The sequence below is a fragment of the Leptosomus discolor genome, chromosome 14 (genome assembly GCF_034619465.1).
Source record: "Leptosomus discolor isolate bLepDis1 chromosome 14, bLepDis1.hap2, whole genome shotgun sequence".
Taxonomy (NCBI): Eukaryota; Metazoa; Chordata; class Aves; order Leptosomiformes; family Leptosomidae; genus Leptosomus; species Leptosomus discolor.
This window is the reverse complement of record NC_141404.1, coordinates 4,910,972-4,933,879: the sequence shown is the minus strand read 5'-3', so window position 1 is coordinate 4,933,879 and position 22,908 is coordinate 4,910,972. Positions and strand designations below refer to the sequence as shown.

At 40.2% G+C, this 22,908-nt stretch overlaps 1 protein-coding gene across 3 annotated transcripts in view; it reads left to right on the top strand.

Moving 5' to 3' along the window:
* Positions 1-22,908, top strand: part of SDK1 (sidekick cell adhesion molecule 1) — a 409,863-nt gene that overhangs the window by 306,273 nt on the left and 80,682 nt on the right. For all 3 annotated transcript variants that reach the window (XM_086472872.1, XM_086472871.1, XM_086472870.1), the window contains exons 19-23: positions 2,485-2,677; positions 5,915-6,013; positions 10,864-11,055; positions 12,855-12,976; positions 21,811-21,920. In XM_086472872.1, the coding sequence (XP_086328998.1) occupies positions 2,485-2,677; positions 5,915-6,013; positions 10,864-11,055; positions 12,855-12,976; positions 21,811-21,920 (716 nt within the window). The remainder of the gene's footprint in view (positions 1-2,484; positions 2,678-5,914; positions 6,014-10,863; positions 11,056-12,854; positions 12,977-21,810; positions 21,921-22,908) is intronic.

Genomic DNA, 22,908 nt, shown 5'->3' with positions numbered 1-22,908 from the left:
GTGGAGTGTATGCTAAGAAGGTAGCTGGAGTGGTTTATTTCTGTCTGTCAGGAAGGACTACTTAATAGAAACTCCTTCAGTGTTTTGGCAGTAGGGGCATAATAAATGAAGGATTTAAAAACATTCATGGTACAAACAAAGAGAAATCCTGTAGGAATCACAGAGCGGGAAAAGGGAAGACAGGTATGTTTTATGAGCAGGGAGGAGGAAGGTTGCTTTAGATGTTGGGTGAAGGACTATTGAGTGGACTGAGAAGGATCTGTAGTTCAGAAGACAAGTTGTGAATTGAAGGATTGTAGGTGAATTTAAGTAGTTTCAGGAGACTTGATCCTTCTCTAAGAATGTCTCAAAGTGATGGAGAAACTGAGATGAGGTATGCATGGGAGTTTTAGTATTTTTGCCCAGTTCTATGTATTTCTCATAAAGAACAGCAGTGGTTTCAGAATCTCACTGCTGACGTGCTGTATACATGTAGATGTGTGTGTCTGTTTTTCCCAGAGAGAGAATCAGCTCTCAAGACTTGATGCAGCGGTGGGAGTATATCATGAAACCTCAATACAGAATTAGTACTTGGCTTCTGTTCAGACTCTGGAGAGTAAAAGCACTTTGGGGGCTCAGTGGACTGAGATGCACTATAATTTTCTGGTGCGAGTCCAAGCATGGTGAGCTCAGTCAGATTTGCAAAAGTCGTATTTCAGATTTTTATTCTTTGTTTTATTCAAACAGAGTTTCAGTCTAAAGATCCCTAGTCTCATCAAATAGCTACCTCTAATTTATGTTTCAGTGTCTTTAGCGATAGTATAAAATAACTTAAACTGTAATTTATATTTGTCCGTGGTCAGTGAAAACTTCTGAAATGATCAAAATTTCTCTTTCTTTCGACTTCCTTGATTGCAATAGGTTGCAACAGCTTTACCACTCCTGTTTCTCATAGGGGTCGTGAATTGCAGTATGAAGACTGTGTGAGAACGTTTCTGTCAGTTACTTCTATAGCATAGTTTTTTGTATGATTTGTAAATTACTAGTAGTCAAAGCTAGGCCTTTGCTTTTCCTAAGGATTAAATGCATTTTCCCCTCTGATAGAATTGTTCACCTTTATTTTCTGTGCATGTTTCCTGAAGAACGTGCAATGAAATGCACTCCAAAATTGAGAAGTTCAGCCCTCCGAAGTTATAAATGCCAATTGTAATCCACAAAGGTGATTTAGAAAAGAAAATAAAACTTACTATCCCATCAACCATTTTTCACTTTCATCTTTTCTTTGAAATTTATTTGCATTTCAAGAAGTTGTAAAGTACATCTTTTCAAATATGAAACATCCTAACAAAATTACTCCTTATAGTCCTCTAACTGTGCTTTCTGATTATCAGAAACTATAGACATTGGCTAAATGTGTCAAATATGCCTCATTAATTTCAGGCTTCTATTCATGTTTATGAGCCTGAAATCGATACAAGTAACACGATTTACACAGATACCGAGTAAGGCCTAGAATTTTAATGTGCTTATGTAAGACACACGATAAGGATTTTTGGACAAAATGAACATTTCATAAGCACTTTAAAGCTTTAGACCCCTAAGCCATTAAGGCGATTTCAAAAATTGTTTTAAAATTTCAAAGTCATTTGCCAAAAATGAATTTTTAAAGTCCTCGTTTAGGTACCTACACATGCGGTACTCTGCTCTAAAAAATATTGATTGCCCAGAAGGTCCACTGAGATGAATAAAACCCGGAAGAACTGAGCACATCTGAAAAGCATGCTATTTTAAATGCATGAAAATATCTTCAGAAGTCTAACTTTCAGGACCCAGGTGTTGAAAATTGTAGTAATCATCTTTACGACCATTTTTTATTCTTTCTGTAGTTCTAGAACCACTTGAATCATTCACAGTGTGGATATGCCCAAACCACCGAACGTTGTAATACTCTTAGGCTGTTAGCCTAGGCTGGTCAATGGGATGCTGGGGGGGGCTGTAGGAGGGGAGGGAGGGGGTGTGTGTGTCCCACACTCTCCCCTATATCCCACTAACCTCCCCAACAAGAGGGATCTTGAAAGGAAAACCAAAATAAGATAAAGCATTTATCTTGGAGCATCACTGAAAGTACTTCTCTTCCTACAGCTTCCTTTCAGCAGCAGAGACTGTCCAGGCTGGTCAGAGCAGCCCAGAGAGAGATGAAAGACTCATGTCATACAAATAATAATTTGCAATAATTTTGGCATTGTTCAGTAGCAGACATTGAGAATTGAGATACCTCCACGGTATCGGTGTTTTCCCCCGTCACTACTGAGTACTATACACATCCCTCCAGTTATCACAGTGACAGTGCTGCATCCATCTGTTCAGTGTCAGAGCTGACAGTAGTTTAACAGCATTGCTTGGGTTTTTTACAATCAGATTAAGATGGTTTTGGCAACCAAGCAAACTTTGATTCCAAATAGACACAACTTCTAATGTGAGCTCATCCATGTTTAAATTTTCTAGCTTCTAGCTTGGCCAGTAGACGCTCCAGAGACTGTGACTACGGTCACCATTGCTCCAGATTTTCATGGTGTTCATAGTGGCTGCATCACCAACCTGAAGAAATACACTACTTACTACACGTCAGTTCTGTGTTTCACCACACCTGGCGATGGACCACGAAGCACACCCCAGCTCCTGCGCACCCTTGAAGACAGTGAGTAGTCAGCACTGGTAGAGAATCTCAGAGCTCAGATTTTGTTTGGTTGGATATAAAAGCCAGAATTTTCAGATCTGGATGCTTAAAATTTGACCTTAGGTTCACAATGCAAGCTCTTGTGAAGTTACTTTGCATCAGACAATGACCTCGGCCAGTTGTCCACGTGTATTCTTTCAGCCTGTGGCACACGAATTATATTTGATATTTTTTTCATTATGGACTAAACCTGGACAAATATTTTTTTATATTGGTCAGAAGCTGAAAGCTTCATAATCTGGTTCAGCTAACATGCAACACGTTGCTTATGTCTGCGAACCCTTATGCTCCTAAATCCATGTTGAGGCATCCAAATAAATGTGAATTGATCTTCTTAGGAACCGAGCACTGGAACTTCCTGTGGAGGTCAATGATTAATTTATGATTGTTTCCTTCTGTTATTCAATGTATTGAAAATGTCTGTATCTATATTATAGTATTTGTATGAAAGAATCAGGATCATAACATTGCAGTAACTTTTATTCTTCAAAACTGGAGTCAGGATGACATAAAATGAGCTGGATAGTTTAGTATATAAATTATTTCCTGCATCAGAAATTGTATGGGCTTCTGTGGCCCCTTGAAGTGTTTGCTCAAGACTTATTTGAGACTAACAAATCTAGCGTGTGTCTGATGCAGATAACAACTAAATTGCAGTGGCCTTCACAGATACCTGTGTGTCCACGGTCATCTTGGCTCTGGCCAGCGCTTCAGCATCTTCCTGTCATGGAGCATCATAAACACTGCTGCACATTTACAGATCCAAATCGGAATAAAAAAAAGTCTAATACCTCCATTAAGGTATTGTTTTTAGTAATGCTTCTTTGCCGTAATAAGGATCTTTTAGGTTAGTCAGTGTTCCCATAAAGAAAAATCTGATTGACATTCACATTCACAGAAATGAGGCTTGAAGTGCTAATCCAATTTCTCATGAGATACTCTTGAAAGAACACGAAAAAAATAAAGTACTTTCCCATGGATTTTCCTTTTGTGGTTAGTCTCCTCCATATGCTAGACCTGTGCCCCAAGAGCAGACCGTAAACTTAAACCTTTGCTTGTTGGAAGATCATAGAGGTAGCAATTTAACTACCAGAAATCTACATGAAGCGTTAATATGAACTCATACTTATTTATCTGGGGTTAAAGCAAAAGGCAGGCAGACAAGAGAAGTATGCATTACGTTCCTGTGTGGAGTATTTTGCCCGTTTTCCTAAGGAAATGAAGCTTTTGACAATGATGTTTTGTAAATGTATTTGACTGTCTGTCTTGAGTCCATCTGTTTTTCTCCCTCCAATGGCATTTGGACCCTGTGGCTAATCCAGTGAGTACAGAAGAGTAAGCAACGAAAGAGACGAGACTCCTAAGATTTTGCAAAAGTTAATTAGCTGGGAAGAGAAAAGAGACATTAATATTTCTGCTGAAGGAAAGGCTGCAGAAATGAGCCTTAAAGACTTTGTGCAAAGTGGGAGCAGGGGCACAGTCAAGACATGGAGAGTATCTTAGGAAAATGTTGGGATCACATGCCACTTTAAACACAAGAAAATTCCATCACGAAATATAAAATGAGAGGAAGCCAGACTTGTATGTGGTAAAAAGTTTAAAACATTTTTGGTGTATGCAGCTGCGTGCTGCAAGGAGCCTCAGCAGCAGAGATGAGCAGGACTTTTTTTTTCTTTAATCCTTCAGAATTGCTTTCCTCATGGTGTCTGAGAAGTGAAGTGCAGGATGGTATAATGCATCTTTACAGAGAACTCGTTGAATCTAAGTTGCTTCAGGATTTATGTGGTGGGAAAAAAGATTCAAAAGGACTGTCGTTCATGTTCTCGGGTGACAATTTTCTGTCTGTATAGCAAAGTTAGGCAATCCTTCAGAAAAAAAAATAGTGCAAACAGATCTATTTGCTGATGAACCGCAGGTCAAATAAAATCTGACATCCAGTCAGAAGCATTGTATCCTGGCTTGGAGTAACCTGCACCTGGTTTTCATTATGACATTAAAATTGGACTGCATCTGCAGGAGCTAATTGGAGTAAAGCTTTGCGAGTATGCAGTTTGCGTGTCTGCAGATACATGGTCCCAAATAGTGCATAATTGCTGTGCTCTTGTTGGGTATTCCTGAGATCACTACCAGATCAGCGGTTCTTTCTGTAATGCTTTGACTACTAGATATCACAGAATGGATTTGGAAATTTTCCTTACTAGGATTGCAGAATTGCAAATGTGGTTGTAGCCGACCTACTGGCAGGCTTTGTTTTTTTTTTTATCATAGCTGGAGGGGAATGAGAAACTGGACTAAAGTGAAGAGGAAACAAAATATGAAATTGCAGACGAGAAACTGCCAACTGATGTCAGTGGAGCTGGAGGATATTTGGGCAGGGATCCAATGACAGAAGCACAGTGAATATAAAGTGAACAAAAACTCCTTTTTCCAGTACATCGATTGAAGACAGAACAGCAGTTGGATCAAAAATCAGTCAGGATGTCTTCCTTGAAGATCAAAATTGAGGGAGGATGGCATATTCTTGACAGTCATTCCATTTTATGCTCTTTCATTGCACACTAGGGAGCTGAAAATTTTAAGAGCTCTTGAGCTACATCATAAAAATCCTTTAAAAGTTTCACACACTTGTATTCATTTTACAGAAGACAGTTGGTGTTATGTTGGAGCATTTCAGAGTTGTTTTGAGAGAATCTATCCCAGCAGTGGCTTGGTGACTCCGTCCTTGCTTTGACCTTGCACAGGCCAAAGGCAAGGTGAGGGGGGTGCTGGTGATGTTGCTGCAGGCCTGAGGCCAGATAAGCTACGCCCAGCAGCACAGAGGTAAACGCCACACGCTGTCGTTGAGGGAAAACAGCAAACACAATCGCTTCCAGGGTTACCAGGTTGATTGTTCTAATTAGATTAGATCAAGAATAGAGAGAGAGAACAAGTTGCGTGCAAGTCTCCTGCTGCCATTCTCTTTAGTTCCCTGCACAGTTAGGCTGATGACTGGATAAAATAATTTATGTGATGATAGCCAGAGTGATTCTTAACACCTTGCGTTCTCCCCTCTCCCCTGCAGCTATCTCTGATGTTTCCAGCAGGCTTCCCTTGGCCCTGGCTCAGTGTTTTGTTTCCTCAGCCCTAACCTTGCCACATGAATCAGATGAAAAGTAAGTGGGGTTCTCCTGTTAACAGATTTCCTTTTCTGATTGCCAGAGCCAGGAGCGGTGGGACACCTGAGTTTCACTGAGATTCTGGACACATCTCTCAAGGTCAGCTGGCAAGAACCTGTAGAGAAGAACGGCATCATTACAGGCAAGCATCAGCTGCTATCTGCTTTTGGTTTTTTAAGTGTGTATGGGCTGGAATGTATCATTGCAGTGAAAAAATGCTTGTGTAATAGGGCATTTAGGGAGAACTGGCTGCTGCAAGTGCTGGTTTCCTGGTTCTTCTTTTGGGTAATTGAAATGTCGGCAAGGGCACGTTATAGAAAGTATGGATCCAATTACTGGCAGCTCATGATTGTGGTCACTGAAAAGGCAGGCTGTGTTAGAAATCAGCTCCCCATGGAGTTCCTGGTCTTGTTAAATCTTCCGTGACCTCCACCTGTGTTACTGAATTTCTGAAACTTTGTGACATGGTCTTTGGCCTTTGCCCCAAAGATGGGGGGTTCCTACATGGAGTTTACAGCTGCAAAATCTGGATTGGCATTGCTAAGGTTTGCAATCAAGACCAACCCTGAAATCAGCGGTACCCTTCATCTGTGATCAAGTGGTCTGGCTGTGGACTGCATGACAGAATTTGCATGTCATTACTTAATTTTGTATAAACCATCACAAGGGTTCAGAACTCTCTTGTTTCTCTTTGATGAGCTTGCATTTGACAAGCTATTTATCTATTTACTGTATGCCAGTGTAGATACAACATCGGCAACTTCATTATTTTTTCATAAAGGAAGCTATAAATAGTTGAGAAAAACTCTAGTTCTTATCAACAGAGGCAATATTGTTTTCAGATGGGAAACTATTACAGCTGCACAGGATGGACATTCCATTTAACAAAGGCTTTCAAGGTTTCAAAATGCAGGAAGGTCCCCAAATTTTCAATTACTGGAGCTAAAAATCACAGTCGGGAAGAGAGAAAATCATTTCACATGGATAAAAAATACTTTGTTTTGGGAGCATTGACACCAAAATGTCTAATTTTTACTTTTTCTTAAAAAATGTATTGTAGTTCATAAAGATAAAATACATTTTAGGAGTTTAAAAAAAAAAATCAGACTTTCTGCTGTCTGAATGTTGAAACATTGTATCAGTCAAATTTCTTGAAACATTTTAACTTTGACAGGGCTAATTATTTTCATAGGACTCGCACTTGTCAGTGTTTTCTCTGTCTATCCGTACCATGCACCATTTGAACATGTGTACTCCGTACTGTTTATAGTACATGTGGAGTCTTTGTGCAAATCACCTTATGCCTTTATACCGTAGTAACATTCCTGAAATATGCATTGATTTAAGTGGTTCAAGAGCAGAAATGAATGACTTCTGAAAGCAGAGCAGTATTGATTCAGTGAAGATGGCCAAAGCCTTCAAGCCTGAGCGCTTACATTTAGGTACCTAAATCCAGGTCTAGCTATCTAAGATGATGTAATACTTATCCTTGTTAAGCTCAAATTAGCAGCAATATGCTTAGTGTTGCAGAATTGTTCTGCTAGAAACAAGCTGCTCTCTCCCAGAATGGGTTGATACCTGGTGGAGCACGGTGGTATATGACGTTATATTTGGGACAAATTGTTTCAGAAACAATTAGCTCAAGAAGCTCTATTGTTCATGAAGAAACACCAGTGTAAAAATGCCCAGCAAAGTTTATAAGGAAAAAGAAATATCCTTAATGACACAAATTGCATTTGGGATAGAAGGAAAGAATAGCAAAATTGTTCATGCCCTGAGTCCCTCAGAGGTTTATAAAGCACTGCTTGGAGGTCTGCATGCTTGGGGAGGCAATTATTCATCATTTCTGCTCGTTGATATCTTTACTGGACCTTCTTGTTCCGTGCACCAGAGCTGGGAGGAGGAAAGCAGGGCGGGTGGTGCCCGGCAGCCAGCCTGCTCTGGGAAATTGCCCATTACTCTTGCTGTAAATTTCAGTATCTTCCTCATTCCCTCAGTAAACATTGATTTATGAGGACCTGAATGTAGACGGACAGTTTGTGATTGGGTGTACTGCTCTCGTGTAGAGAATTTACTCCAGATCAACAGAAAATTATTTCTGAAACTCCTCTGGTCATTAGTTTCCGTTAGGCAGCATTTTGTGGAGAGGCTGTAGGGCCAAAGCATACGGGAAGGCTCTGTGGCACCTTTCCTGTGCTCACTTACGCTGAAGCCAGAGGAAACACTCAGCCCAGGCAGGCTGGGCTCCCTGTGTACAATTCTGGCAGTGACGTCTGTAAAACTGTGAGCGCATTTTTACCAACCACATGTCCTAAAGTTCTGCCCATCTGTCAGTCATTGTGGCTTAAGTGCTACTTGGGGGTACAGTGGATGTTGTTCCTTTCCTTCAGCATTTTTTTTCATCTGTTTTTGGTATGCATGATTACATTTGGCTTTGTGTCCGCTCGGTATGTGTGTATGTATTTTCTGTTTGCATTTTTGTTATATGGCTAGAATTTAACTATGCATTTGGGACTGAAATATCCACAGTAAATGCTGCCTCTTTGCCTTTTCTTCAATTTGCATGTGAACTCAGGCTGTTTTTCGTGGTGAAGGCTTCTTCAGGAAATAAATACATAGAGACTTGTGTCCTAATGGGCGGGAAAGATGGGTCTCATCCCTATAGTCCCAAGGGAGAAAACATAAAATGCTCAAAGCGTAATCACCAACATTTGATGTATATCCAAAGAAGATCTCTCAATCACTTAAGATTGCCTAGTGCATGGTGGGTGAAACTTTCTATTGTTCGTAAGCAACAAATGGATAGAGGGAGAGTCAGAAGTCCCCTGTTAATCTTCTGGTTATTTATTGCTTTGAGCAACCCTATCTGTTGATACTCCTTGATTCCCTCTGCCAGCCCATGTGTAGGGTTCAAAGCAGGAGTAGTCAGGTCGTCCGCAGCTCCCAGGCAGACAGATGAGCTGTGGCGTGGCCCTTGCCCAGCCTCTGCTCCCTCCGTGGTGGCACACGGACGTTCTGATGGCTGCGGACACGGCAGCTATTTTGATTCCTCTGTTGGGAAGTGGGGAGAGGCACAACTGCACTTTCCTCGGACTCCTCATTCTTCCATGTTGCCCTGTCTGGAGCAAGCTGCATCCGTGGCTTTTGAAAGAAAGGCATCTTTGTGATGGTTTGCAACTCTGTGCCTCTTCACTGAGCACCAAATGAAGTGGACAGTCATCCCCTTCCCCCATTCACCCTCTACTAATAAAGGCAATAGAGTCCTTAAATTTTGTCGTAATCTTCATACTAATTACAATTTTGCCTGTGCTACATAAACTCTGATTGCTGGTAAACGATTCTCAAGCCTTTTCAAAGAGCATCAAAATGCCACAGTATCTCTGAGATGCTGGTGAATTACTGACTTACTTAATTTCCATTCAGACACTTACTTAAAACCAGTTTCAGATGAGCATTCAGGAGTTTCTCCTCTTCCCCGAGGTAGTGCAGAGTCAGACCAGTGATTACAGTGTAGCTGGAATTGTTGAACTATCACCTCTCTTTATCACTGCCCCCTCACCTGAAACGTAATTAGTGACTATGTGAGTACTCTGAGCCCATTTTCTTGCAAAAATAGGTTAACAGGAATCTCCGTCAGTGGTGGCAGCTAGCACTGGAGGAAGGCTAACATCTCACACCTCTCCAACTCTCACAGAAATATTTATCACACTATGCTTTTAGTTCATGAGATGATGTTTCCTTGTTGATTAGTACCATAATGTATTTTGCTACATCAATTTGTGTATGTTAATCACCTTATCATGCTTTTAAAAAAGGAAAAGGAAAAAAACCCTCAAGCCCCCCAACTGCTCTGAATTCCTCATCTTACATGGTGGGAACAGGAACCCAGTAGGGAGTTTCTCTAGCCAGCTTGTGTCGTGCATGGTTCACTCAGTGGGGTTCCTTTCTGTTAGTCCTTTTCACTCACTTCCATTTCACAGGCATTCAAGAGCTATGTGGGGTTTTTTCCTTCCTGCCCCCCCGCCCAAGTCAAATCACAAAGAAAGCTGCAATCAAGCAAACTTTTCAGACACGCTCTCGGGAGACTGGCACAGTGAGGTTCAAATGGGTTCGAATGAGAATAAAGTGGGACTGGGCAGGAGGAGGACGAGCAGATTTGGAGGTAAAATTGAGCAAATCAGACAGGAGAAAGTTTCAAAAGTTCTTGGAAGGCGAAAGGTTATAAAAGTGATAAAAAGGAAAGCCTGGTTATGACAGAAGAATAATATGGAGGTCAGGGTGCGTGCAGTTTTGGACAATACATTGGCAACACTATGGTTTTGAAAGAAAGGATAATGATTCACCCTGCTGAAGGATTTGTGTGAGGAACAAGCAGTGGGGAGTAGCGGTTTTTCAGTTCCTAGAAGATTCCCACAATGTTCCTGCCTGATTGTTATTGTCAGATATGTAAGTATTTCTAGATATACAGCAGCGAAGGTTACTTCAGGCTGGAAAGGGAGTAGCCCTACTAAGCACATATAGATTTTTAATTAGATAGTCTAGCGGGTGAGGAGATGTTAAATTCTCCAGTGTTTCTTCCTATTCGCTTTGTAGTGGTCACACAATGAAAGCCCACCCTTCTGTGAGATTATTCCCAGATTTCCTAGCTATTTCATAGCAAGCACGTATCATCACAGAAGAAAGAGACAGTCTGTTGAAGCTCCATGTCCTCTCCCCTCTGTAATCTGACAGGCAGATGATACCCCATGGTGTACCTACATCAATTGCTTGTTGGAAACAACAATATTAGACAAATACCTTTTTCTTCTGCTTATAAAAGGTGACCACAATGGAGTAGAGAAAGAAACAAGTCATACCACCATTGACCACAGGCAAATCTTGTAGACACAGGAATTTACCAGTCTCTGGCTTATTGTATAACTGTGCTTTAGGGGGAAAACTAGACCCCACCACTGCTATGGCCCCCTGACTTTCGGTGTAATTGATTTTCAGGGTACCAGATCTCCTGGGAGGTGTATGGCAGGAATGAATCTCGTCTTGCCCGCACGCTACCTAACGCGACGCTGGAGTACAAGATCACGGGGCTGTCATCTCTCACCACCTACACAATTGAGGTGGCAGCTGTGACCGCAAAAGGGAGCGGATGGGTCACGTCCTCCACCATCTCTTCTGGTGTGCCTCCAGGTTGGTGAAAATGCATGAAACAAATCAAAATAGGCTGATTCTTTCTGTCTTTATGTTCCAAAGATTACAAATTACTTTAGTACAGTAATAATTAAAATCGTTTTATTTATAAAGCACTGGAATTCTTTAGCACATAATTTAAATTTAATTTTTAGAACAGATTAAACTGTTAACATGAACACACTTGCAATTTGAAATGACTGGAAAATTAAGGCTGTTTAATACAAATACAAAAAAAGTTGTAGGAATGGCAGAAGGAATGGACAAAGTAGTAAAGTGGATACAATACAGAATCTTTTGACAAAGTAACATAAGAATGAAGCCTGAATCAGTTCAAAAAGTGCTTTGGGGGAAAAATAGAATTTAGATGATGTAAAAAGGGGAAGGATTTTCCATTTTTCAGTAGTATAGCTTATGCCACCTATGAGAGGACACTTGTATAATGAAACTAGAATCTTATTTACAAGATTTAGGAGTTGTGGCCTGAGAAAGATTTGGGAGGATGTAGTCCTGGACTGCACTGTCTGAGTTAACATTTGGGCACCTGTAAACTTACCCTTTGTGCATTCTGTTTTAAAAATTCTATACTATCCCTCATCCAGTATAGAAAGCAAACTAAAAAAACCAATTCGTACCTCAAACAAGCAGTTTCAGTTAATTTATAGGTTATAAAAGTAGAATTTTCCAAAGTGGTGCAGTTAGTGCACATCACTGATGGTAATCCATCTGTTATTTTTGATCTTTTCTATATGTCTTGAAGTATGTTTGCCTTTCTTTTCCCTAATCATAGGTAATTGTGACAAGTTGTAGACTGGATCAATGCTGTGCTCCCTGTTGTTAGCCAGATAACAGCATTATCCTTCTTGGTCAGGGTTAGTTTATTGATCATAGTTCCCACAAATGTGAAGTAAGAATCAAGAAATGTGTATTCATGCATACTTGAAATACACGCAAAAAAGCTGCCTGTTTTTTGCCTGTTGCATTTGCACATGGTACAACATCATGAATGATCACTGATTATAATAGTAATTTCCCTTACTTATGAATGCAGGTACTGTTGGGAATTTATTCTAAACAATCTATATTTAATCTCTTTCCAGGGCTTGCTTTTGTTCGTAATTCAGATAATATTAAAAATGGAAATGCTGCTGTAAGCTTGACTGATGTGAGGCAAAGATTTGATTGGGGCTGCAGATATTTTCCTTGTAGAATGTCACCCTCTTTATTTGCATCAGAAATTTTAAAAAATTTGTCTACTTTATTCAGGCATCAGAAATGCCCTCTAAAACCCATCTATTATAGGTCAATGTAAGAATCACGAAATGTTCCCCACACGCTACCCAAAAAATTGAGACTTTTTCTGTTGTTAATATATTAAAGTTGTATGTACTCTAAGAGGTAAGTAAAAATTATTGTCATTTAATTTTGGAGAAACAGAAGTACAGCAGAATTGGGTGATTTGGCGAGTGACTGGCAGATCTGGAGATGGGAAGTATCTTCCCCCCTGAGCCAGCACGCTTTGTCGTTGTGCAACTTCTCTAAAATAGCAGCTGTAATTCTGTAGATGGGCTCTTTCTTTTCTCATTTGATCTATAAAAATGTGCTGCATGCTTAGAGCAGCAGAAATAGTAATGCTGTATGTAATACTCTGCCAAAAAAACACCCAAACCCACAGCTATTTACTCTGTTATAGTTGTTACCAAGATGTTTTATATACTGAAACACTGAATGTCAACCTGTGTCACTGGGCCCTAGACAAAGTGCGTTTCCACCTCTCATTTACATTTCTATTTCTTCAGAACTTCCAGGTCCTCCATCCAACCTGGTGATTTCCAACATCAGCCCTCGCTCTGCCACGCTTCAGTTCCGGCCGGGGTATGATGGCAAAACCTCCATCTCCAAGTGGATAGTCGAAGGCCAGGTATGTCCCTGACTAAAAGCTCTTCATGAAGTTTCTGAGGGGTTAAGAAGGGTCTGAATAGTGAATTGCTGTTTGGATTGCAGTTTTTGTTTAACTTTGGATCAAAGCTCTTCAGTAAGTGGCCTGGTGGTAGCTGATCGGGGGGTTCTGGAAAGGTTGGAATGCAAGGGAGCTCAAGAGGCTTAGCTGAGAAATGTCTGTGCAGTAGCCAGTGAGAAAAAGGTCATATGAACACTGTAACTTCTGTTCAAGGGAACAAAAGAAAAATATTATATATAATATATATGCGTGAGAATGTTTATCCTTTAAATAATTCACATGGATTTTTGTAAAGCAGCTTTGCTTATGTTCAGAAGAACACCAGACGCATCACAAGCAACACCTACAGCGGATCTTAAGTCCGCCCATTTATTTAGAAAAGGTTTTAAAACCTGTATTTAGGTTCTGTTAGGTGTATTTTCAAACCAGATGCAAACCTGGAATTATTACATCATAGAGTTAGATGGATAGAAAGAATTGCACTGAACAGTGAAGATACCATTATTCATGAGACTGAGTGTATTTTTCTATCTTGTAATGGAATATACTGAGGTTTTCTATCCAGGCCTCTAGATATGAATAGGATGAATTCTCTCCTTCATCAGCTTTAAACAATATCCCTCTTTCTGCTGTCATTATGCCTTGGAGGAGCTATATATTCCTCATTTGTTCTCCTGACAGATGAGATTTGCTTCTTCCTTTCCACCCACAGATCTTTATAAATAATATAATCTGTTTTTAAGACCAAATGTTGGACTTCTTAAATCACCGTCACCACTTAGACATGTTGATACAATCACTTCACTTGGTAATGAGATTGTTGTGAACAAGTTGGTACATTTTGTACCATTTATATACACATTATTGCATATTACAGAATTAAATACTGAAATCCTATAACATGGTGGCTTAGCACATTCTGAAAAGCATTTTTGTGCTGGAGCACCACGTTGATATTGATAAGAATTTGTTAATTCTGTGAGTTGCAGAACGCCACTGAAGTGAAATAAATTTGACTGCTTTAAAACTGCAATAATAATTACCACAAAGTTCACCTGCATCCTTGAAGAGCTCTGGGTACAAATAGTGGTTGAAGGGTTCTCGGTGAGCAGGGAGGGAAGGAAGGATCTTTCTTGTTCCCAAACCCTCATCAACGTCTCATGCGTTGCTAGAAAAGTCAAGGGGTTTGTGGTTCTGATAGATCCTGGATCCGGGAATATTTGCTCCATTTGGGGAAGTCTTTGTGGAGTCTGGGCAGTTCTTTTCACCACAGCTACCCTGCAAGTTTCTTCTGCACCATACCTCATTGATTAGCTTTGGCACAACAAGAAATGTTTTTTCAAGTGAATTTGATTTTAAAAAAAAAATAAAAAAATAAAAAATTTCTTTCTTACATGATTAACAAAAATATTTTCAGCATGCAGAGAAATTGGTGACTCCTTAAGGACATAGCAAATCCTGTTTCCAGGATGACAGCTGCATATAATCCTTTGTTCACAGCCCCTTTCTGCCAGCACACCACTCAAACTCTATTTCTCTCTTAAAGTGCAATTTCGCAGCATCTTTAGCCAATCTAAACCAGAGCTCTTGTTGTCCTGCTCATGTTCCCTCCCCTCATCCCCATCGTTCTTACCAAGACTTTCTTACTCCTGCCTTCTGCATGCTCTGATTCTGGCATGATCACACCAGGAGCTGCTACAAGACTTGATCCCGCCAAGAACAAATGAGTTTCAAACAGATCAACTCTCTGTGCAGGCTGTGTGTGATCAGAAGAGCACCATTGCAAAGGGAGGGGATGAGAACATGGTAGTGGGAGCAGAGATGAGGGCAGGAATGCCTCCATCCTAACTTGGATCTGAGCTGCCTAGGACCTGCCCTCTGGATTTCACAGGTTTTCCTGCCTACCTTTCAAAGACTTACAAGCTTTCACAAAACAGCTGCCAGTGACACCTCGGTGTTCACTTATGCCTCTCATGTGGTCTGTTCTAAGCAGTGATGTGTCTGTGCTGGGCTGCAGACTGTTGCAACATCTGTGTTTTAGCATAGACAACCATAACTGTTCCTTAGGACTGTGTTAGTTTGAAGGGCAGTGGTTATATCCAACCGACAACAGTATTTTCTAAACAGAAATATAGAGAGGATTTTTTCCTTCTGGATCTTTCATTCACTGTCCTGTGTACAGCTTTTAATAACACTGGTGTTTCATGCCTTAGCACTGAATTAATAGCCACTTTCAGTGTGATTTTGCATGCTGTGATTTTGAAACAGGTGATATTACTGAGCGATAGGATCACGTTTAACTATAAAACACTAATCTGTGTGTTCTAGTGTACTTTGCAATTAATCAGATGAATTGGAGAATAAAGATTCTGTCCAAGCAGGTACAGGGACTACATCCATTCGCAAATTTTTTTACCATTAGCCTTTCTGAAAGTTTGCAACAAGGTGCAGGGTGGCTGAAAACAGCTAATAACTTTGGGAAAAATATGTTGCGGTTTACAAAGACCTTGTACAACATCATGTCTCCTGGAAGGAGAACTAGGTCAATCTCCCACACAGGTCTGTTCCCTCTGTGCTGTCCTTCTACTGTCAGTGGGTTCATGACAAAGCATGACCACCAAATACTCAGTACTGTCACACACTTCATCAGTGTCCCCCTCTGTCTGTACAGCTGGGTGATTTGCATTGGACATCACACATATTGTGTCGTCTTTTCCATTTCTGCTGGGAATATACCCTTTACTCTGAATGTCTGGGTCCTTACAGACAAACTTCAGCTATTTTATGTTCACACACACGAACAACCTGCCGTCACTGTTTGTCTTCTTTGTTCCTTTATGTGGCAGAAAGCTTCCTTGATAAGGGCAGGTCTAGAAAATATTCCAAATATTCCGTTTTGGCTAAATGCCATTTTTGAAGTCTGATATTTTTTGAGCGATTTTGATGAAAAACACAGGTGGGAATTCCAGTTGACACGAAATTTTGTACATCTGGCCTTGGCTTCTGCTTTTTGTGCTGGGGTATAAATTCATGGGAGCCACTGTGAAAATAATTCTCAATTATGTCAATGAACATGAGAGGAGAATCTGGTCTTTAATATTTTAGTGTTGGTAGACACTGAAATATCAAGCGTTAAAAATCCCATTTCTGTGTTTCTGCGAAGCTACTTCTGTACTTCTGAAGGGATTTCTTAAAAATCACTAGGCTGTTTCTTTTCCAGCTAGACTCAGAGGACTGGAGGAAACTGGATTTCTAAATAGAGAACTACAAAAATGTACCAATGCTATTCAAAATATTTTTCCATTACATACAGTATAATCTAAAGAGAAGAGGGTCTAATGTAATATAAAGGTTCTGCTGACACTTGTTCAGAGGGACCAGCAGTAACTGTCTTGTGGCATTGACGCTCACAGGTAACATGTTCATCCCCAAAGGATTTCAGCAAATCCTTCCAATCATCCTGTACTCTCCAATGCAGACTTTTTTTCTGGCAATTTGCAACAAAGAAAGACTATGAATCCCTGCTGTTGTTCACGTGGTTTTACGTTTGCACTCTCTATCTGCCAGTTTCAACTTATTTTTCTTATGCTGGATTTTTCCTGGGGTTTTGTCAGGAGAAGTGCATAAATGATGTCATCATGACTGTGCCTTGGTGGGTGCTCAGGCCACAGCACCAAGATTTCTAGTGGCTGATTAGAAAAGCTGGGCTGACTTCTGCCAAGTTTGGTGGTTAGTGTGATTGTGCAGGCAGCAGAGGACCTGTGGAACAGCTGAAAGCCACTTATGAAGAGGTATTGCAAGTCATGGAGCCATGAGTACGCGGGCTAATACAGAGAGGTTGTGCTTAAAGCCTTTCTGCTGCTTTTAGAGAGATTTTTGTGTGAATATCACAGTGAGCAGTAGCAGAGCTTCAAAGTAGTAAAACCTTTAAAGTATAATCACTGTATTTGCTTGTAAAGCTGTAAGTGGGGAAAGACATTGTGACTTTAACCATGAATTTATCTGGGTTTGTGGGTTAAGTCAGTGACCCAGATAGGTTTTAGCCACTGTACAAGGTGATTCTCTTGGTGTTGTTTTTACTTTGGAGCTGGTAAATAAAGTGTCTGAAACTCTGACAATTTTATGCCTTTGTCAATCTTTAAATCAAAAGTGGCTGAATCGATTTAAGGATTTTGTAAGAAAAAAAATTGCTTCCGGGCTGACATTCTGTGAACTGAATTTCTCCCAAAGCGATTTCAAATGTGTGAGTTATGGATCTCTCTAATGAAAACTCTGACATATCTTGAACTATTGTAGAACACAGGGAACCTCTACAGTGTACAGAAACATGGTGTTTTCCTTTCCTGCAGCTAGTACTTCATAACTATTCAAAATTTTGGAAACATTACTGTCTTATACAAAATATTGCAGCAAATTATTTTTTTAATTCCAAATTTTAATTATTTTTGGTTTCTTTTAAGTCAGAATTCTGCAACTTTGCTTATAAGTGCATCCCGTCAGAAAACGTCACTTTATAAAATATGTAACGTTTTCCTTTTTAGAAATGGAGAAACTAATGCATAGAGAAGGGTTCCGACTTTCAGTATTGTTTTATACTGTCTCATTTCTGTAATAATGAATGAATATGCCCTTTTATTGAATGTAATACCTTGGGGACAGCTGAGAGATGGGAATGAATATGTGCTAACTTGTGATGGCTGATCGTTATCAAGAATTATTGAAGTGTCTCGGTGGACATAGGTGTTTTTATTGTGCCAGTCCTGAGGCCTCCTGTGGATTGTGGCCCTATTGTACAGAGACCTGTTAAGATGCAGAGTGCATTTCTTAAGGAGTTTTTATGCCGACAGGAACAAAACAGCAGTTGGTGGTGTTCTCAGCCTCCTTGTCCTCGTTTCAGCTGGGATAGAGTTGATTTTCTTCCTAATAGCTGGTACAGTGCTGTGGTTTGGATTTAGTGTGAGAATAATGTTGATAACACGCTGATGGTTTAGTTGTTGCTAAGTAGTGCTTATCCTAAGTCAAGGATTTTTCAGTTTCCCATGCTCTGCCAGCAAGGTGTGCAAGAAGCTGGGAGAGAGCATAGCCAGGACAGCAGACCCAAACTAGCTGAAGGGATATTCCATACCATAGGATGTCCTGCTCCGTATATGAACCGGGGGGAGTTGGCCAGGGGGCAGAACACTGCCGGGGCATCAGTCAGCAGGTGGTGAACAATTGCATTGCGCATCCCTTGTCTCTTCGTGAGTTTTCTTTCTCTCTCTTTTTGTTATACTCCTTTTCGTTATTGTTGTTGTTGTTATATTTTATTTCATTTTAGCTATAAAACCGTTCTTATCTCTACCCATGAGTTTTACCTTTTTTTCTGATTCTCCTCCCCATCCCACTGGGACGGGCTAGGAGTGAGTGAGCAGCCACATGGGGCTTAGTTACTGGCTGGGATTAAACCGTAACACCTAAAACTGTGCACACATACATGTGTGTGCATCTGTCTACAAACACAATCTTTTTCTGAAGTTCACATGCTCTGTTATCCAAAAAACAGCTACAAGAAAGAAGCCTCTAAATTAACTATTTTATGCAGAGCAGCTCATACTGGACTCTCTTGCCCCTCAAAGGATTCTTTTATCCTTACCACTGCCCGTAGTTCTCTTTGCCCTGTGGGAATCTCTTTGTACTCTGATTCTTGAAACTGATATGTTTCCTCTGATCTGACATCAGAGTGTTTCAGCAAAAATAATTTCCTTTTCTTTCAAGAGCCTGAAACTTGGAATCTACTATAGACTTTGCGGAAGTTAAAAATACAGAAGTCCATCACTGAAGGTTCTCTTCCAGACTTATTTCTGATACCATTGCTAAATAAATGAAACTTGTTTTGAGTAACACTGACCTAGAATTGCTTGGCCATGCAAGTCAGAGGTCATGTAAAATTCCCCAAGCTGTCCCCCAAGCTACCCTACAGCCGTTCACCCTTTCAATCTTCTTACTTTGGAAAAACTCCCCACACAAGTGTCACTCTCTTAAAGTGTACTACTGATTTCAGTAGAAGATCTAACCATTTGAGTTTGCTTCCCAAATGCCGGCACCAGATTCTGGGAACATTACAAAGTATTATTCTAACTAAATCAACTTCCTGATCAATTTTTCTTCAAAACTTTCACTGAATCACAGAACTCTGCCTGTGGTTGATTTTTTGCTGCCTCTCTGTCTGTATTTTTTGGCAGAAAATGAGTCTAAAAGCAGTTAATTGGGACTGTCTGCGCTGCTGCTTTGCCCAGGGTCCCCCACCTCCCAATACAGCTAGTTGCCACCTTGTCACCAGCTGACTCCTGAGCTGGGGAACCACCAACATGACCGGTTTGGTTGGCATCTGCCATTTCCTCGTAGGCTACACCCGTGATTCCTACAGGGAGAGCATTGACAACGAGAAAGCTGTCTCCCGATATAGATTTTGAGGGGCTTGCCACAGCCCTGGGCACACAGAAGCTTTTGCTGCTTCTCAATCAGTAAAAGATCCTTAATATTTCCACCTTTGCAGCCAGCTGGTAAATGCCCAGCTGTAAAACAGGTGGAGGGTTTTGGACACCTCTCAAGCTTGAGTCAATGTCAATTGTTCACAGCCCTGTGGGCCTCTGGGTCTGAACCATGTGGTCCTTAATGTGTATTAATGACCTGCCTGCTGCTGCATAACAATTGAAACCTGTGGTCTTTTTCCTTCTTTTTTTTTTTTTTTTTTTTTTTTTTTTTGCTATGCAAGAAATATTTTGAAAAGCTCTACTGTTCCCAAAATACAAAAAGACGACTAACTCACTACTGGAGATTATTTGCAGCCTCCAAAGCCCTGTGGCTTGTTGCTATACAATTACTGCAGCACTTTGAGGCGATGCTGTTAAGAGCGAGGAGTTTTGCAAAAATAAGCATTTGCTATAGACTTTCTACAGTATTAATCAAAAACTCTTTTAATAAAAGATGTTCTCTGTTTCTTTGGCTGAAATCAACCCTCTTTTCCTTTCTTTGTTCATGTAGGGTGTTTTTTTAAAAATTGTCTTTATCATCTCTTTGTTCTCTGGGTTCAGTTTAGGGCTGCTCTGTTTTACCCTGCAGACCTGTCTCAATTTGCTTCCTTTAAGCTTCTGCATCCGTGGACTTCACTAAAATTTATGAAGCTCAGTTGGGACTGGGAATTTTAAAAGGCCCATAGTCTTCACTGACATCTATTTTATATGTTGTTTGGTGTGTGGTGGTGTCCTTGATAACCAAGAAGACTGAAAGGCCCATCAAGACCTGTGCAGCCACATCCCTCATGAAAGCAGTCCTCTGCTAGGAAGATCACAGAGGCTTCTTTTTACAGTGCAATGCAGAACTTACTTCTTTGGCCTAATTTTCCTTGTGTCATTTTTTCATGCACAAACATAAATATGCAGCACATCAAGTCCTGTGTGAGCAAAGAACTAAAACATTTATAAATAAATCAGGCTTCTTCTCCTGAAGGGGGGGAAAAAAAAAAAAAGAGTGAATGAAACCTAATTTTCTATTTGAAGTACTTTGGGTATGCTAGATACTTTGGCTACGTTGCCTATCGAGTACTTTGACAGTGTCTATGGCTGTAACTAGTATACAGAACTCGTAAGGGATCTGTTTAAAAAAGATTAAAGGAAATAGCTCTTTACACAGTGGGTTGTGAGATTCTGGAATTTGTTGCCACAGCAGTCTGTGGGAGTAGATAGTGTCAGTAGGTTAGAAAAGGATTAGGCGTCTTCGTGGATATTAAGTCTGTAAATAGACACTAAAGGGAATAGCTGCCTCTGTGCCCTCTGATATCCTTCAGACCGTGATTGTGGATACCAGAGCAGGGTGAGGGACTTGGAACTACAGGTACTGTGCTGTGTGGTGGCATCAAAACACCAGAGTAAATGTGCACAGCACTAGGGAATTACATCAGGGAGCCTCGTCTAAGATCACCTGTGTTTCAGCGCTTGTGACTCTCCAAAGTGAAGCCCAGCCACCTACCACCTCTCTTCTGTCTCCTTCTCCACATTCTTACTGTGGCATTCAGGCCCACAACCCTGCCCACTGACGCAGCCATCTTCCACGGTCCCAAGTCAGATTCTGGCCTATCATGCCTTGTTGACTTCGTTAAGGTCCTGATTCGTCTTCATTTTATCTCCAGAAAGCTGTATGGAAAGTAATGCTCTCAGCTCTCATCACAACTTTGTTCCTTCTAACACTGCTGTAGCCGAGGGACTGTGTTGGGCAACATGTTGTGCTTAATTAATACAAAGGATTCCACATGGAAAAGTCTGGCCTAAGTGCAGAACAGCAGAGGAGGTTAAAACACTTTTGTTCTTTCACTTTGTTCTTACTTCTCTGTCTTCATTTCTGTGGCATTTTGCCTCCATTGAGACTTACTTAGTATGCATCAGTTTCTGTGAGTTATTATCAAGGCTATTTTTCATTTTGTTATATTACTACTTGATACTTTTGTATTGTGGCAGCAAGATTGAACAGGGTATTAGCTCTCATGCTGTTTTTCTGGAATAGATTTTATTAGAGGATCCCAATGAAGTCCCAACAGATACAAGGAAATTTGGCCAACTTGGCTGCGTTGTCGCTTTACAAATAACTAGTGCCTTGTCATACAAAAAAATTAATATTAACTGGATAATATATATTTAAAAGCATTTGTCCTTCCATTGCTGTGATAATACACATTGTGAAAGAGGTGGTATATATAATTCTTTCTATATTTATATATATATAATCTGCTTTGTATTCCTTCTTACCTTTCCCATGTACAGGTTGGTGTACTGGGTGATGAAGAAGAGTGGGTGAGTCTTCGTGAGGTGGAGAATGAACCTGATGCTCAGATGCTGGAGGTACCAAACCTTACTCCTTACACTCTTTACAGGTAAGAACAGCAGGTAATTAGCTGCAGCAGGAAAAAAATGAGTAAATAACAGCATGAAACCGCCTTCCTTATCAGAAACAGCTGGCTGTGTTTTATAATCTGAACAAAAGGGAAAAGGTTTGCTGTTTCCATAGTTTATACTTAAAATGACTCATCTGATATTGTTAATTGTAATTTACATAAAATACAGTTCGTAACATTAAAAAGGAAATCCAAGTGCACAGTGAAATGCTTTTATGAGTAACTGATATACCGTGACTTCCCCCGTGTAAAGGGTGCACCAGGGTAACATCAGTCAGTGACAAATCAATTGTAGTTAAACTGATGCAAACTTGTAATTACATATTTACATCAGTTTAAACATCGTTTTATTGATTTAGCTTAATTTGGTAACATCAGTTAGATGAAACCTTTGTTTATAAGAATTTACCAAGTTAAGCTTAATAGATATATGCAATGCTTAAACTAATTGAAGTGAATCTACATTATGGGTGCACCCCAGTTAAATGAGATTGATTTTTAAATCAATTCAATTCAAGTGATGCGTTGCTTTAGTATAGACAAGATTTGAGAATTTGAGGTACTCAATCCTAATGAAAAATACTTTCATGAAATAGCTTGCTAATGTAAAAGCTGGTTGCAGGGATATATAGTGGCAAATGTTAAATCAGCTTACTAGAAACTTGTCCATTTTATGCTGGCTGAAGGGCCTATTAGCTAGACCATGTGCTGTTGTGAGCTAGTAGTAGGTGCAACCAAGGAAAGCTCATATAATTTACAATTAATTCTGTGCTGGTACGCTAATTTTCTCCTCTTAGTCAGAAGCCTGGGAACATACTGAATTTCTCACAAACTCTCTGCTGAAGTTTTATACTTCACCCTCAAGAGCTAAAAATTTTACTGAAAGCTGTTCGAAAATTTTTGAACTTGATAAGAGATTTCTGATGCAGAGGTTTAGGAAAATTATCTTCAGGTTGAGAAGATTTTG